General features: G+C 44.1%; 1 protein-coding gene across 4 annotated transcripts in view; it reads left to right on the forward strand.

The window, feature by feature from the left end:
* Positions 1 to 18,377, forward strand: part of MYBL1 (MYB proto-oncogene like 1) — a 61,273-nt gene that overhangs the window by 6,993 nt on the left and 35,903 nt on the right. For all 4 annotated transcript variants that reach the window (XR_012847628.1, XM_075826170.1, XM_075826172.1 and 1 more), the window contains exons 2-5: positions 4,124 to 4,229; positions 4,313 to 4,384; positions 5,528 to 5,620; positions 7,377 to 7,597. Coding sequence is in view for 3 of the 4 variants with exons in the window: in XM_075826170.1 (XP_075682285.1) it covers positions 4,124 to 4,229; positions 4,313 to 4,384; positions 5,528 to 5,620; positions 7,377 to 7,597 (492 nt within the window). In the remaining variant the exon portion in view is untranslated. The remainder of the gene's footprint in view (positions 1 to 4,123; positions 4,230 to 4,312; positions 4,385 to 5,527; positions 5,621 to 7,376; positions 7,598 to 18,377) is intronic.

Consider the following 18,377-nt stretch of genomic DNA (forward strand, 5'->3'; position numbering starts at 1 on the left):
CAGCCTCTCGTTTACAAAAGACATCCGCAAAACTGGCATACTGAGAAGGTAGATCGGAGAGTAACTGAGGCAGAGGGGGCACAACAGGACTGACTTGTGACAGGCAATGGCTATGGCATCTGGGACCCCATTGAAGAACCTCTCCAGAGCTCCAGTCGAGTGTCGGGGCGTGTAGACGGAGCCATGGCAGACCCAGCAGGATAGGATTGATAGCCTTGGGTAGTACCAGGAAGGTGATCTGTTCTGAGTGAAGAGCTCCGACCCGTAGTGTCAACAGCTCAGTGATGAGCATGATTGGATCAGGCAACGGTAGACCATTCACAGAGGCAACTGCCAGGGGTCTCTCCAGACGGACTGTGGGTAGTTGAAACTGATCCACTAGATCCTGGTGGATAAAATTAGCAGCCGCTCCAGAGTCAAGATAGGCGGAGGAAGGATGTGATGTCTGTCCGGTGACGATGGCCACAGGTATCGATAATCTGGAAGAGGTTTTAACGTTTGGAGACGTTCCACCTAGAGTTGCCTCTCCAACCAACCCTAGGTACTGGAGTTTCCCGGTTTCTGTGGGCATTGGCGCACAAAATGACCCTTGAGGCCACAATACATACAAAGTCCAGAGGAGCGTCTGCGCTGCTTCTGTTCAGATAACCGGACTCTGTCTACCTGCATGGGTTCCTCAGGTAGCGCACTAGGAGTGGACAATAGTGGTTTCTGGGCAGAGGGTGCTGGTCTGTGGGCCCGGCTCTCCTGACGAACCTCTTGAGAGCGCTCCCGGATTCTCATATCAACCCGGGTGGCTAACAGGATGAGGGCATCCAAGGTAGAAGGAAGGTCGCGGGCTGCCAGTTCGTCCTTGATGTGAGAGGACTGTCCCTGCCAGAAGGTCGCCACCAGTGCCTCATTGTTCCATGCCAGCTCGGCTGCTAGGGTACGGAAGGAGATCGCATACTCCCCTACTGTGGAGCCTTCTTGCTTGAGGGTCAACAGAGTGGCTGCGGCAGAGGATGTTCGACCCGGCTCCTCGAACACGGCACGAAAGGACTGCAGGAACAAGGCTAGGTCCGAGGATACAGGTCCTTGTTGCTCCAAGATTGGGTTCGCCCATGCGAGGGCCTTGCCAGCGAGGAGGGAGATAATAAATGCCACTTTGGCCTCCTCGGAGGGGAAGAGATGAGGCCGTAGCCTAAAATGCACCGTGCATTGATTGAGAAATCCTCTGCATGCTCTGGGGTCACCGTCGTAGCGAGGAGGAAGAGGCAGAGGAAATGAGGATCCGGAACAAACGGGGAGCAACAGGCAGTGGCACGGCAACCGCTTCAGGGGAAGAACCGGGGGTGGAACAGCGAGTAGATCCAGGCGGACCAGGATAGAATTCACCGCCTCAAGGAGTTGATCCTGACGTGTGCGTAGGTCATGCATCTCTGTCTAAATCTTCTGTACTGGGGTCTTGGGCTTGCCAGCGGGTTCCATGGCCTGAGCGTACTGGTTTGGTGTATTGATGCTATAGTACAGTGTGCTTATGAAGCCAACATCATCTGGATCCTCAGCAGTTATTCTGGCAACACTAGTCCCTGGGTTCTGTTCCTCCGGAATGGTAAATGTTCTGCTTGTCCTGAAATAGTCTGGGCGGTGGCTGTGGCTTCAGCATGGATGGAGGCAGGTGCGGCAATTTGCGCCAGACGTGGCGGGCAGTATCCGATGAAGCGGTAGACACTTGGCGTGGCAGATTACACTTCGCGTGGCAGAAGACACTTGGCGTGGCAGATGACACTTGATGTGGCAGATGGCACTTGACGTGGCAGACACAGGAACAATACGGAATACAGGAACGGTAACGGGGCACGGGTAACAGCTGGAACGGGAGACCATAAGGAACCATTTGCAAGACAGACTGGGAAAGACTAACAACGCTCAGGCATCGAACTAGGGGGCTGGACCCCTCTTATAGCCCAGGGTACTCACGGGTCAAAGGTCGTTCAAGATGTCCGGTGCGCGCGCTGCCCCTTTAAGAGCGGGGACGAGCGTGCGCGTTCACCCTTCGAGCTCCGGCGGAGGTGAGTGGATGCAAGCGCTGGCGTCTCCTGAGGAGGAGGCTTGGGCCAGCGCTTGCCGACGCGTGGCTGCGGCTGTCAGCGGGAGGCTGGAGTGGACAGCCCGCAGCCACGGACATTACAGTTTTTCCCTTTACTGGAATTAAGGGGCCTAGGGCAACCCCTGAAAAACTAGCAACCCATAGAATTATCCCTCCTCCACCAAACTTTACAGTTGGCACAATGCAGACAGACAGGTAATGTTCTCCTGGCATTCCCCAAACCCAGACATGTTCATCAGATTGCCAATTAGAAGTGTGATTCATCACTCCACAGAACACATTTCCACTCTCCAGAGTCCAGTGGCGGCTGCTTTACACCACTCCATACGATGCTTGGCATTGTGCTTGGTGATGTAAGGCTTGCATGCAGCTGCTCGGCCATGGAAACTCATGCCATGAAACTCCCGGCGCAGAGTTTTTGTGCGGATGTTCATGCCAGAGGAGGTTTGGTACTCTGGAGTTATTGGGTCCGCAGAACGTTGGTGACTTTTATGCACTATGCACCTAAACACTCGGTGACCCCGCTCTGTAACTTTACGTGGTCTCCCACTTCATGGCTGAGTTGCTGTGGTCCTCTAACCTGATGCTACACTTCTCTCATATAAGAACTGTTTAGGGCCGGTTATGAATAAGCACGACCCCTCTTTATCTGGGATGAGGTGTATCATGAATCATCAATAGGAGTTGGTATCTGTCCTATCTATCTATCTATCTATCTATCTATCTATCTATCTATCTATCTATCTATCTATCTATCTATCTATCTCGTATGTACCACACTGCATACATTTGTGAGTTCCTCTATAACATCCTAACTTTTTAATGAAAAAACAAAAAACCCTGCATCCTCTTTACTGCTCATGTCATCTCTACAACTCTGGCCGCCCAGCCCTTGGCTTCACAGCAAAGGAATGCACTCTGGAAAATGTGACTCTCTCTTTATTGGATAAACCATGTAATGACAGAGACGCTTGTGTTGAATAATTTCAAAGGTATTAACTGTTGCCTTTCAAGCAACTTGTAAGTTCCAACTGTAAACATCATGTTTTGTACCTGCAAAAATTGTGACTGAACATTTAGTGTTATTTCAACCATAATAGCGATACGCTCTATATAAAATTGTTACATTATACTATGTGTGTGAAAGTATTGACCGTAAAATGACAAGGAATTGTTAAATAGATTGAATTGTTTATTGTAAATAAAGTTTATTGAAACGAGCATAAGGCTTCGTTCACATCTGCGCTATGGCTCCGTGCAGCCGTTTTGACGGAATCAATAGCGTAGTCTACTACGCTACTCATTCCGTCAAAATGACGCTACCCTTGCACAACGGAGACCAACGGTAACCATTGCCACCAGATCCATCACCACTGAAATCAATGGTGATGCAAAAGGAAATCTATGATTTCCGTTTGTGTCTGTTAGGGCTCCGTTCCGCCGGAAAGCTCAGACGGAACAGGGGTGTTGACTGATTTATAACAATTTTCCGCCACTTGCTACTATAAAAACGCAGATGAAGTACCTGACGGGTACATTAGTCTTTGTAAATCTGACCCTGTGTTCATGTTGTAATATACAGTATTTTTTTGCACAAAGAGCATTGTTTCAATAAACTTGATTAACAATCAGTTTGATAACCCCTTTAATTGATGTATAGCGTTCATTAAAATGGGCACTGGGTCCTACAAGCTTTGCATGAACTCAGGGGTGTACGTTGAAGTAAAGGGGCACCATTACAATAATCAGATTGTTCACATGATCCCATTCCTACACCCAGTTTGTTCACCCCCTTCCTCAAATTAGCGAAGGACAATGTGGCCACTGAGTCTGTTCTTCCCTCATTTTTGAGCGGTTTGTAAATGGGGGAGAGCCCTGTGTAAATCTTTACTGCACGTGTGGTAGGAGGAGGAGGGTAACCTGAGCCCCTTCTTTCACTGGGCCCATAGTAGTTGTCTTTACTGCCTGTATGACACGTATGTCCTTATATGAACTATCTTCTCTGAAGCTCTTCCTCTTCTCTGTCCCCAGTGAGGGCGAAGATGACAATCTTCATTATGCTGACCATGATTATGAAGTTCCAGTTCAGAAAATTGTGAAGAAAGTCTGGAATAGAGTCAAATGGTCCAAAGAAGAGGTAGCATTTACATGGTGTCTGACTTACTACTGCATCTCTTCCTGTACTCTTCAGTATTTATTTAAGATGTGTTTTTTTAACAGGATGAAAAGTTGAAGAAACTAGTTGAACAGCATGGGACAGATGACTGGGCTCTAGTTGCTTGCCATTTTATGGTAAGTTTTCTATAAATCGGCAGTAATAACCGAGGGCATAGTACAGGTGTGTGTTGACCTTTTCACATATATTGGCTTGATTGTAATAACCGCTATTCGTATATACTATACTGCTATTCGCTATACTATTCGTACATATTGTTGTAAAATATTAAACATTTTTGCCCGATTCTTTTGTGAATTTTAAATTGTCCAACATTCATAAAAATAAGTAAAATCCAAGCAGGTGGAAACAAGTGTTCGTATTCTGAGCATCCAGAAGGAGTCTGTAACCTCATTGGCTGTGCAAAGTTTTATCAGTGCAGGACTATTGGTCTGTTTATGAATTGTGATTAATAAATCCGATGTGTTGATCTGGTAATATGGAACCTACATCATATTGACGATGGATTATTGGCGTTTGATGTATAATAAACAAAAGGCACTACTATAAATGCTGCCAGAGATCTGATCCATCCAGTATCTATGAAAAATGAGAATAATCCCTGTCTTTTGTAAGTATATTTTCCAACACTTAAAAAAAAAAAAATCCTCTCGTGTAATAACATGGCGCTTAGTATCTTCCCCAGCAGGGCTACCCTGTTTGGCCATGTGTGGCCTCCTTATCTTGGATCACAGGTTTTCAGTTGCCCATGTAAAATACAATGGCAAACATGGATTACTCTTTGCCAACTAACAAGCACCTGGCTAAAGTATGAGCTCACACCAGAGACTTGAACTTGTAAAACAGGTTTGTGGGAAGTAGAACTTAATATATTTATGATGCAACTCAAAGTAATGAAAGATAGCGCATTTACATAAATGACATTTCCAATGAAAGTGGATCTGTCAGCTTATGCCGTCTTATGTATGGGCAGCATATTACAGCTACAGGCCCGTACCCTTAGTAGCCAAAATGGCACTTCATATATATATTATAGACAGCAGCCTGTCAATCACCAGCCAGAAGGGCATATATGTATTCTTTCAGGGCTCCTATTATCCTATTGCTACAACCTTTTCTTCATGCTGTTTGGGCTACTAGTAGCACAGTAGGGCAGCATATTAAGCTGCATAGATCTGTGTAAATTCTTGATGTGTTATTGCGGGTATTTTTCCATTAGCATGCTTTTTTACTAATATGGTCCTCTATTCGTCTTTTAGAACCGGTCAGATATTCAGTGTCAGCATCGATGGCAGAAGGTTTTAAATCCTGAACTTGTAAAGGGACCTTGGACCAAAGAGGAGGATCAAAGGGTAATTTGAGTGTCTATACCATCTTGTTTGACTCTATCACCGTTTTCAGTTATATTTTACACTTTGCAGTGCACACACATATATAACCTCTCACTCAATAATATATTCTCATATATATATATATATATATATATATATATATATATATATATATATATATATATATATGTGCACTTGTTTAAAGACATGACATAAATTCACAGTTATCTGTGTATTCTTGCCTATCCATATGGAAAGTCCTGTGCAGTCAAAACAACCCCTTCCCGCAGCCGAGGTGTTTGGGGATGGAATTTTAACATTGTATACTAGAAAGTGTGGGCGCTATGTGTGCTCTGTTATTTGTGCAATCTATGAATTCCTGGAAGCCCTTTTATTTTCAACTTTTATATGGAGGCTTCAGTTTTTGGAACCTTGACTCTATTTTAATAGAAAAATGTAATGCATTCTTATGATTTTTCTTTCTTCCAAAATCAGTGGCGCATGTGAATAATCTATATCTTAATAGATCATATTATGGGAAAGGGATTTCTTCCAACAGCCCGTAGTTTCCATTTTTACTTTTCTTATTATTATGGCCTGTCCCTCAAATGTCAGGAAAGACCTTTTGGGGGACTTTATTTATCTTTTTCTTTTACACCTTATTTGTCACTGTAACTGAGGCTGCCCAGCAGCCCCAGTTACAGGGGAAATCATCCCTCTTATAGTGACTATTGTCACTATTAGGGCTGTGCTGGGTCCAGTTAGACCCAACAGCAGCCTGCCACTAACGAGATCCCGGCAATCGTGTGACCAGTCACATGATCACTGGGACTAATAGAGGCAGCGGCGCTACCTCTATTCTATACACATTGCTCATTGAGCGAAAGCTGCTTCTATCTTCAAAACGGCTCCAAAAAGATATCAAGAAGTGACATGCAGTTCTTTTTATGGGGCGTTTTTTTAAGCAGCGTTTTTTCAAATGGCCGCGTAAAAAAGACGCCCCGTCGGAACGAAACGCAGTTTTTCCCATTGAAATCATTGGGCAGATGTTTGGAGGCGTTCAGCTTCTGTCTTTTTTTTTTTTTGTTTTTCAGCGCGTTTACGGACAGAAAAACATCTGAAAATAAGCCGTGTGAACATACCATAATCCTGCCTAAGAAGTGATTGTGATTGTTTTTCTGTAACAATAGTTGTGCTTTAGAGTTTCAAAAATAGGTTTGGCCTCTAACAAAATTCATTAGGTATGCCATTGCTTTCAATAAAATGAGTGTATGTTATCTTAGCGGCAGTGAAACCAAGAAGTGATTGGAGTGTTTTAGGCTTCATGCACATGGCCGTAGCCATATGCACGGTCCGTGGGTACGGCACAGATGGCCGCGGAGTGTCACCCACAATTCACGGACCATGCACACATTGATGTCAATGAGCCCGGACCGCAAATCCGGACAGTATATTGACATGTCCAATTTTTTTTGTGGTCCAGGCTCAGGGCATTACACGGCCTGTGGAAACCACGGTCGTGTGCATTGACCCATAGGTTAACCCGTGTTTTATACTATCTGCAACACGTTTGTGTGCATGAGGCCTTAGAGTAGCCATAATATGTATAAAAACATAACAACTTATATATTTTTCTTTAAATAATGTATAATAAAATCATGTGTGTAGTATATCTAAAATGTTTTATAAACAACAATAATTTATGTAGCAAAAAATATTTTTTTTATTTTTAAATGAATTATTTGTAAACACATTTTTTTCTCTTGCTGGGTATTAGGTGATTGAATTGGTTCACAAATATGGTCCAAAAAGATGGTCTCTTATTGCAAAGCATTTGAAGGGGAGAATTGGCAAACAGTGCAGAGAGCGATGGCACAATCACTTAAACCCGGAAGTGAAAAAGTCTTCTTGGACATTAGAAGAGGACAGCATAATCTACAATGCTCATGAACGACTTGGAAATCGATGGGCTGAAATTGCAAAACTACTTCCGGGAAGGTATATGTCTATTGTTATTTGTAGCTAGGTATCGTTATTTTTTTTTTTAGAATTTGTTGTGGAGCTCTGTTTTTGATGAATATTCATTTTGCTTGGTTTCATTAATAATATTTACACAAAAGAATGAGATTTCTTTTATCCGTGCGCTTGTTTTTGTGAAATTCCACATTACTGGAGGCTACAACAGAGAGATCCGATTAGGAAAATTCTGACTAAAGAAACAAACCGATGTTGTGTTAATTTTTTAGTATGGGCTTTTGTTCCGAAGGCTCTTTACCCTTACTTTTTATATACTTTTCTATGACTATCCAATAATCCAGAATATCTCTGACAACACTTAGGTTACACATTTGTAATTGTAATGCATTTATTATACAAAAATTCAAAATTTGTATTGCCTGGATGAAATAATAAAGATTTCTGGATATTTTAAGTTACATTTCACTGTAATGAAGTTGCAGATTGCATTGGGACTTGACTGTGGTGCTTTTGTTCATGCTTGTGTATGAATTATACAGAAGGAAGAAAAAGTAAATTAACCCTTTGGAATTACCTGGATTTCTGCATTGATTACTGAGTCACAATTCTAGACAAACACAATGTAACTAAACTAATAACACACAAACTGTTGTACTGTTCATGTCGTTTTTTTTTTGTTTTTTTTCTCAACTTACCCTCCATGACAGCGATGCAGGAGGTTGGGGCTCTGCCTCTAATAGGGACAGGAAACCGCAAGAGGTTAAATGGCGCCCCCCACCTCCCAATCCTCAGTGTTTTTCCTGTCCCTGTTAGTGCATGCAAAAGGATTGCTACCACTCCTGGTAGCACTTTCTATGGAGGTTAGCAGCGATTCTTACCAGGGTTATTTTTTCTGCTGCCTCCCCGATCGCTGATCCGGCCTCTGGTCACTCCTGTACAATTAGTAAAGTGAGACCTTAGGTGCCAGCTCCTGTTCCTCTGGGTTCTCCAGCTGTGCCCCCCCTCTTCTGGCATCAAGCCTGCAGCAACGGGACCGTGTTCCTAGCAGGAGAGGGGGGGGGGTGACCTCCTTGCGGCAGCCTCTCCAGCGTGCGTTCCATGTTGAGCGCACGCAACGTCACTTCCGGTTCTGCTATTTGCGCTTCCGGACACACGGTGACGTACTTGAGGTTCGTGTGATGAGGAAGCGGGAGGGGACTGCAGCGGTGGAGGAGGACCAATCTTCCATTGGAGGAAGACATCACATGCATCCCGGTGATCAAGGTTAAAGGTCACTCGGATTGAAGGCTCATTCTCTTCAGGTAGGACAACCTATTGTGCTATCATGTCTGAACAAGAGAAATTGGCTGTAAAGCCTGGTTCTATGGAGCCTGAAAGGAGCGTGACCCCCGGCCCAGTAAGTGTTTCTGGTAGGGGTTTTTTAACCTGGGAACTAGGGCGTTATTTTTGCCCCCTCTTCCCTTTTCTTTCTCTCTCTTAGAGTGATAAAGATCCTTCTCAGGAATCTAAGAAGGATCCTAAAATTCAGAAACGTGCTGTTTCAGAAAATTACCATCTTCTAATAACAAATGCTTATGCCAAATGTGTATTGAAAAGGTTATTAGGGAGGAACAGCTGTCCATTATGAATGAAATCAAAGGGATGGTAAGGGAGGAGATCTGGCTGGCTACCTTCTCTCAGTCCTTTATACATACCGAACCTCCTCCCATCATAAAAAAAAGAGAAAATTTTTTGTTGAGGAATCAGAAGGGGGTAGTTACCTTCTTTCTATATCAGAGGTAACGTTAGAGGATGGAGAGTTACCATGTGTGTCTATATCTAAGAGAGAAGAAAAGTACTCCTTTTCATCAGACCAAATGGATGAACTGCTTAATGCTGTTAGGAGTACTATGGAGTAGAGGAGATCCAGGAAGTTCATTTAGTGCAGGACGAGATGTTTTCAGGGTTACGTTCAAAAAAAGAGACTGTTTTTTCCAGTACATGAGAACCTCCTAGGGTTAATCATAGATGAATGGAAATTTCCTGAGAAACAACTTTCCCTTCTAGTAGAAATTTGTGACCGTTTTCCCTTGGATGAGGACCAATTTAAATGGATGGAAGTTCCCAAGTTTGATGCTCAGGTGGCCAAAGTGGGGAAAAAAACCTTGCTCCCAATTGAGGATTCTTCACAATTGAATGATCCCTTAGATTGTAAAGCAGACAGCTTGCTCAGAAATATTGGGAAGCATCCACTGTGCTTTTGCAAGCCAACATTAGTGCCACGAGTGTGGCAAGATCTATGTATACATGGTTTAACCACCTAGAGTCTCACTTACGGAAGTGCACACTAGAGAGGATATTATTGCCTCCATCCCTCCTCTTTCTATGGCAACTGGCTTCCTGGTTGATTCTTCAGCTGAATCTATTAAAATTGCTTTAAGAGCATGTGTTCTATCCAACACAACTAAAAGGGCCTTATGGCTAAAAATGTGGATGGGAGATCCCCTCTCAAAAACGAAACTCTGCGGAATTCCTTTTCAGGGTGAATACCTATTTGGGCCAGAGCTGGATAATATGATAGAGGAATCAGCTGATAAGAAAAGCCTTCCCGAGCCTAAAAATATCAAAAAAAGACAGCCCCTTCGTCCCTTTCGGAACACTCAGCAAAATTATAGAAGGAAAGGGAAATCGGGCATACCGAGCTATCCCAAAGGGGGTAGAGGCTGGATTGTTCTGTTCAACCAGAAACAAAATCAAAATAGACATAGATGCTATAAGAGTCGGGGGCAGGATCTCAAAATTCACAGACCGATAGCGAAATATAACAAACAACCAGTGGATCCTAACCTCAATTTCACAAGGGTCCAAAATAGATTTTGCCGCCTACCCCCTCTCAAAGATGGTCATTACTCGGGTTCCATCAGTCATCCAAGTGGCACTAAAAAAAAAGGCATCCAGGAATTACTACTCCAGGAAGTAATCTCTTCTGTTCCACTCAGAGAGGGGGCAAGGCCACTAATCTCATATGTTTCTAGTAAAAAAAAACAGGTGTAGCTTTCAGGATAATAATAAATCTCAAACCGCTGAACAAATATGTAGCCTATCACAAATTCAAGATGGAGTCGATAAAATCCACCATACCCTTAATCGGGAAGGACTATATGCTGGCAATGTTAGACCTGAAGGACGCATAGTATCAAATCCCAATGCATCCAACTTATCAAAAGTTTCTAAGATTTGCAATCTTACAAGATCAAGAGGTCTTTCATTACCACCAGTTCAGGGCACTTTCTTTTGGGATTTCATCTGCTCCACGAATCTTCACAAAGATAATGGCAGAAATAGTGGCTTCTCTCTGGAACTAAGAGATCCATATAATCCCATACTTGGATGACCTACTCCTGGTACCACCAACAGCTGTCTATCTCTCGTCACATCCAACAGGTTTCCCAGACTCTGGATTATAAGCAAAAGGAGATCAGATCATTTACCTGCAAGACAGTTTTTTTTTCTTAGGTACTACTAGACTCGCACATGCATATGCCTTTCCTACTTCAACAAAAAAAGATTGCTCTTAGAGAGAGAGAATATCTCTCTTCATTCAAAAAAATCAGGTCCCCATAAGAGTGGCAATGTCAATTCTGGGGTCTCTGACATCCTTCATTCAATCAGTGGCTTAGTCTCAAAGCCATTCCAGAGATCTGCAGGCGGCCAATCTTTTTCAGTGGGACAAGTCTGTTCTATCCTTGAACCAGAAATTTACACTGTCAAAAGCAGTAAAAAGATCCCTCCTTTGGTGGCTGAAACCTTAGAATCTGGAGAAGTGGGTAACTTGGCACCCCTTTCCAGTTATCACAATTACAACAGAAGCAAGCAGAGAAGATGGGGAGCGATTGTAGACCGGAATTCATTTCCGGGAATTTGGTGATTTTAAGAATAAGCCAACACTCCTCAGACGTCAGGGAGCTCAGGGTGGTACTGGAGACATTAAGAGTTGCAAGTCACCTTCTCAAGGCTTGTCCTTTCAAAGTCTACACCGACAACACAACTACGTTAACTTACTTAAGACGTCAAGGGGGCACACTCAGAGAAACCTTCAAAATCGAACAACTCAGATATTTTTATGGGCAGAAGTTCTGCTCTTTCTCTCTCAGCCATTCACCTGAAAGGCTCAGAGAATACCCAAGCAGACTTCCTTCCAAGTCTGAAAGACCTGAAACCAACAGAGTGGTGTCTAAACCAAAAATATTTTCTCCAGATTAACAAGGAATGGAGTTCTCCAGAAGTAGACTTGTTTGCAACTTGGAAAAATGCAAAAACCCCTCAATTATTCTCCCTAGATTCAAGGGAAAATGGCCTTCATATAGACTCTCTAGCTCACAGCTGGAACATCAATCTGGAGTATGCTTCCCCCCCCCCCCTATTCCTCTGCTTCCCAGAACACTCCAAAAGATCAGAGAGGAAAGGGCAAAGATAATTCTAATCGCTCCGTATTGGCCAAAAAGGACTTGGTTTTGCCTGCTAAACAGCTAGAGCTAAAGGCTTATCTGAAGCCGTTATACTTACTTTACAGAAAAGTAGAAAAGAGATAACAAATTCCATCTATAATTTGTGGAAAAAGTTTCTTTCCTGGTGTGGGGATAATAAGCCAGAAATAGATCATCCTAATGTGGCCCAGATTCTTGATTTTTTTTTTTGCAGGCAGGTCTTTAAAAGGGCCTTAAACCCAGTACCTAAAGGTACGGATAAATGAAGAGAAAAAGCACGGCGCCACATAGTGTGAGTAAGCCCAGGAGTAGCAGTCAGTACAATACAAGTGAATACTTACCACAGGACCGTAGAATAATCTCGCTGAAATTGCTTATAGGAGTGAGTGCTGCTGCCGAAATCCCAACCGGTCAAGCCAATTGGCCACCGCAATGAAGACAATGTATAAAGTAGGAAAGACGGGAATAAATGCGGCGCTGCTTCTCAATGAACATACAAATGATGTAAAGTGATGAAGTTTTATTGATCAATCCAGGCTACGCGTTTCAATGCCGCAGCGGCATCTTCCTCAGGCCATATAGATTACAGTACAAACACCAATGGTTTATTTAAAGCATTGGTGTTTGTACTGTAATCTATATGGCATGAGGAAGATGCCGGTGCGGCATTGAAACGCGTAGCCTGGATTGATCAATAAAACGTCATCACTTTACATCATTTGTACGTTCATTGAGAAGCAGCGCCGCATTTATTCCCGTTTTTCCTACTTTAAAGGTACAGATGTCCGCTTTGAAGCTCATATTTTGATGAAGATTTAGCTTCTGACAGGTGGATAGAAAGTTTTTTTTGTAGCAGCCTATAGGTGATCTCCGAAGAGATCTCCCTTCCCCACCTGGGATTTGAAAGTAGTCCTTAAGGGGTTAACTTTTTTAAGTCCCTTTGAGCCAATTACAGATTGTAACATCTGGAATCTCTCCTGGAAGGCCCCTCTTCTGGTAGTAGTCACCACGGCTCGTAGACTACGTGAAATTCTGGCCCAATCCATCCGTGAACCTTACTTAAAAATTTTAGAGGATAGGATAGTATTTAGTCCTGAACCCACTTTTCTGCCTAAAGTGGTATCCGGTTTTCACATGTCTCAAGAGATAACACTTCCTTCTTTCTGCCAAAACCCAGCTAACAGGAAGAAAGAGGAATTTCATTCTCTAGATATGCGAAGAACTATCCCCAAGTATCTAGAAGTCACAAAGGACTTTTGGAAAGATTTCAAGCTTTTTGTCCAGTTTTGAGGTCCAAATAAGTGGAGGAAGGCCTCAAAGGGCACAGCTGCCAATTGGATTAAAAAAGCTATTCATGAAACATATAATTATAAACATATAATATATTCAGAATTTAACCCCTTCGGTAAAAATCTAAGCCCACTCTACTCGTGCGGTGTCAGTTCCTGGGCAAAAAGAGCAGAAGCCTCTCTAGGTCAAATCTGCAGGGCTGCAACTTGGTCCCCAGTACATACATTTACCAACATTACAGACTTAATTTACTGTCCGGCAGTGTCTTTTCTTTTTCAACCATTCTTTAGTTACAATGCATTTGGAAAGTCTTTAAAATGCATCCGGAAGGACCAGGTCAGAATAAGCGCTACTCTTAGCAGATTGCAAGGCAAGCTACAGCCTATTTTGTGCCATGTCCTCGCTTGAACGCTTTTAACAACCACATGGGTGAGTGCCGTCATTTCACTTTCCTTACTACTTGTTGCATTCAGAAAGACCCTTTCAATTTTTTCACATATTGTTATGTTGAGGCCTTGTGCTAAAATAAAGATTCTAGTTTTTCCCCATCATTGTGCACTCAATATCATTCTGACAAAGTGAAAACAGAATATTAGTAATCTTTGCTAATTTATTAAAATGGAAAAACTAAAACATTGCACTGTCATAAGTATTCAGACCCTTTACTTAGTACTTAGTTGAAGCACCTTTGTCAGCGATGACAGCCTCCAGTCTTCTTGTGTATGATGCCACAAGGTTTGTACACCAGCATTTGTGGATTTTCTGCCATTCTTCTCTGCAGATCCTCTCCAGCTCTGTCAGGTTTTATAGGGACAGTCGGTAGACAGCTTTTTTCAGGTCTCTCCAGAGTTGTTCGATTGGATTAAAGTCAGGTCTCTGGCTGGGCCACTGAAGGACATTCCCAGAGTAGTCCCTAAGCCACTACTGTGTTGTCTTGGCTGTGTGCTGAGGGACATTGTCTTGCTGAAAGATGAACCTCTCGGTCTTGAGGTCCAGAGCGCTCTAGATCTGGTTTTCATTAAGAATATCTCTATACTTTGTTCCATTCATCTTTCCACAACATTGACCAGTCTCCCAGTCCCAGCCGCTGAAAATCTCCCCACACAGCATGATTCTGCCACCACCATGCTTCACTGTAGAGATGGTATTGGGCAGGTGATCAGCAGTGCCTGGTTTCCTCCAGACATTACTCTTAGAATTGAGGCTGAAAAATTCAATCTTGGTTTCATCAGACCACACAATCTTGATTCTCACAATCCGAGAGTCCTTTAGGTGCTTTTTTTGGAAACTCCAGGTGGGCTTTGTGTCTTTTACGGAGGAGAGGCTTATTTCTGGCCACTGCCATAAAGCCCAGATTGGTGTAGTGCCACAGTGATGGTTGACCTGGAAGTTTCTCCCATCTGCACATAGGATCTTGGGAGCTCAGCCAGAGTGACCATTGGGTTCTTGGTCACCTCTTACCAAGGCCCTTCTCCCCTGATTACTTAATTTGGAGGGGCGGCCAGCTATAGGTAGTCCTGGTTGTTCCAAGCTTCTTCCATTTAAGAATTATGGAGGCCACTGTGCTCTTGGGAACTTTTAGCGCGGCAGAATTTTTTTTTGTATCCTTCTCCAGATCTGTGCCTCCACACACTCCTGTCTCTGAGCTCTACAGGCAGTTCTTTCCTTCTCATGGCTTGGCTTTTGCTCTGAAATGCATTGTCAGCTGTGAGACCATATATATATATATATATATATATATATATATATATATATATATAGCAAAAATCAGGCAGCACTCCGTTTATCAAGGTGAAAAAAGAGGGTACTTTTATTGTCCCATAGGCAACGGTTCAGCTCCTTCCCCTGGAGCCTTTCTCAAGGCTTGAGAAAGGCTCCAGGGGAAGGAGCTGAAACGTTGCCTATGGGACAATAAAAGTACCCTCTTTTTTCACCTTCATAAACGGAGTGCTGCCTGATTTTTGCTTTCTATATAACTGGGATTTTGGTCTATCCCTTGGGCTTGCACCCACGCTATACTGGTGCTGCTGGATCCATTTGTCTATATATATATATATATATATATATATATATATATATATATATATATATATATATATATATAGGGGTGGGTCTTTTCAAATCATGTCCAATCAAATGCATTTATCACAGATGGACTCCAAGGTGTAGAAACATTTCAAAGATGATCTAGAGAAATTTAAGGCCCCCAGAGCTAAATTTCAAGTGTCATAGCAAAGGGTCTGAATACTTATGTCCATGCGAAATTTGAGGTTTCATTTTTAATATATGTGAAAAAAGTGTCTGAAGACTTTCCGAATGCACTGTATGTAGTTAGTATGGTCGAAAAAAGACCAAGTTCAAACAAGGGATGGGAGAAATTATAGAACTTTGTTTTACCCCTATTGATGCAGAGGAAGGTTTATTCTGACTGGATCAACATTCAAACAAGAATTCTACAAAGTCAGTATAGTTAATTTTCTTGTGGGCTTTGAGTCATTGTCTTGTTGCATTATCCAAAGTCTATTCAGCTTGAAGTCATGGACTGCTGCCCTTACATGCTCCTATAAAATGTTTTGACACACCTTTAAATTAATTGTTCCCTCAATGATCACTTGGTGTCCAGTACCTGAGGCAGCAAAGCTGCCCAAAACCATAATGCTCCTTCCACCATGCTTCACAGTTGGGGTGAGGTTTTGGTATTGGTTTGCAGTGTTCTTCTTTTTTTTTTCCCTCCATAACATTGTGTATTTGTGCTGAAAAGTTCCACATTTTCTCATCTGTCCATAGAACATTTTCCCAGAAGCATTGTAGAATATCCAGGTGGTCTTGGGCAAACTTGTGACAGGCCACAATGTGTCTTCAGACAGCAGCAGCTTCCGTTGTGGTGTCCTTCCATGAACTTCATTCTTGTTTAGAGTTTTTCTAATAGTGAACACATGAACAGAGGTTTTTGCAGTTTGTAGAGTCTTTAGTATGTCTTTTGCTGTTACCCTTGGGTTCACTTCTAGGGAGAGTAGCAACAGTCCTGAATTTTCTTCATTTGTAGACAATTTGTCGAACCATGGTCTTTAGCAATGCTTTTGCAGCATTTTCCAGATTCATTTATATCTATCAATTCTCTTGAGGTCTGTCACGGGCACAGGGTATGTGGACCCACTAGGCCGCTCTGCCGTAGTGAGGAGGCAGCTGACCAGGTCACAGTCTAAGCAGAAGTAAATGGCAGACAGTATGCTTGGGTACCTGAAATAGTCCGTGCGGTGGCTGTGGCTTCAGCACGGATGGAGGCAGGTGCGGCAAGTGGCGCCAGATGTGGCGGGCAGTATCCAATGACACTTGACGTGGCAGGTGGCACTTGACGTGGCAGATGGCACTTGACGTGGCAGATGGCACTTGACGTGGCAGAAGACACTTGACGTGGCAGATGGCACTTGAACGCGGGTAGGCACAGGAACAACACGGAATACAGGAACGGTAACAGGACACGGGTAACAGCTGGAACGGGAGACACTACGGAACCATTTGCGAGACAGACTGGGAAAGACTAACAACGCTCGGGCAAGGATTAGAAGGCCAGGGGCCTTCTTATAGACCAGGAAATCGTGGCAGTTGATGGTGATGACGATTTCCTAATTGCGCGCGCTGGCCCTTTAAGGCCAGGCGCGAGCGTGCGCGCGCACCCTACGGGATCCAGCTGAACGGAGCGGAAGTGAGCGCTGGCATCTCCTAGGAGGGAGACGGAGGCCAGCGCTCACAGATCCATGGCTGCGGGCGTCGGGAGGTGAGTAAACCCGACGACCCGCGGCCATGGGCGCTACAGTATCCCCCCTCTTACGCCCCCTCTTCTTGGGGCAAGAGTGAGAGAGGAACTTTTTAATAAGAGCAGGAGCACTGAGGTTCTCTTCTGGCTCCCAGGACCTCTCCTCAGGATCAAACCCTCTCCAGTCCACCAAATAGAAAGTCTTTCCTCCTACTCTCTTGCGGTCCAGGATCTCCTTTACCTCAAATACATCAGAAGGACCGCTGGGAGCAACTGTGGAACTAGAGGTCTTGCTGTAGCGGTTCAGGACCACTGGTTTCAGGAGGGACACATGGAAGGAGTTAGGGATTCTGAGGGTAGGAGGCAGCCGCAGCTTATAGGAGACAGGGTTAATTTGTTGCAGGACCTCGAAAGGATCAAGGAACCTGGGAGCGAACTTGTATGAGGGCACCCTCAAGCAAATGTTCCGAGAGGACAGCCAGACTTTAGTCCCCGGAAGATACTGAGGCGGCTCTCTTCTCCTAGTATCTGCCTTTCGCTTCATGCGTTCGACCGCCAGCAAAATAGAGGACCGGGTCTGTTGCCAGATTTGCAGGAAGTCCCCATATGAAAACTCCGCCCATGGAAGAAGCTGTACCCAGTTATCGTGCTGTGAAGAAATGAAGTGGCGGAGATAATTCTCCATGATCTGGTTGATCCTCTCAACTTGCCCATTGGACTGGGGGTGATAGGCAGAGGAAAAGTCCAAACTCACATCCAGGAGTTTACAGCGGGCTCTCCAGAACTTGGAGGTAAACTGAACCCCCCGGTCGGACACAATGTGAAGAGGCAAGCCATGCAAGCGGAAGATGTGCAGAATGAAGAGACTTGCCAGTCGAGGAGCAGAGGGTAGGCCGGTCAGCGGGATAAAATGTGCCATCTTAGAGAACCGGTCCACCACCACCCAGATGGTGTTGCATCCTGCTGAGAGAGGAAGGTCCGTGACGAAGTCCATAGCAATGTGCTGCCAGGGGGCGCTGGGTACAGGCAGGGGTTGAAGCAGGCCGGCAGGCTTGCTGTGAGTCACTTTGTTGGAGGCACACACCGTGCAAGCAGAGACCAAGTCCAGAACATCCTTAGGTAGCGTGGGACACCAGAAGTGACGAGCGACTAGGTCTTGGGTTTTATGGACACCAGCGTGCCCAGCCAGTTTAGAACAGTGTCCCCAGCGGAGAATTCTTTTTCGGTCTGCCAACCGAACAAAAGTTCTCCTCGGAGGGATATCTCTAAGCTGCAGAGGATTGGCGGT

This window comes from Rhinoderma darwinii, chromosome 5 (genome assembly GCF_050947455.1).
Source record: "Rhinoderma darwinii isolate aRhiDar2 chromosome 5, aRhiDar2.hap1, whole genome shotgun sequence".
NCBI lineage: Eukaryota > Metazoa > Chordata > Amphibia > Anura > Rhinodermatidae > Rhinoderma > Rhinoderma darwinii.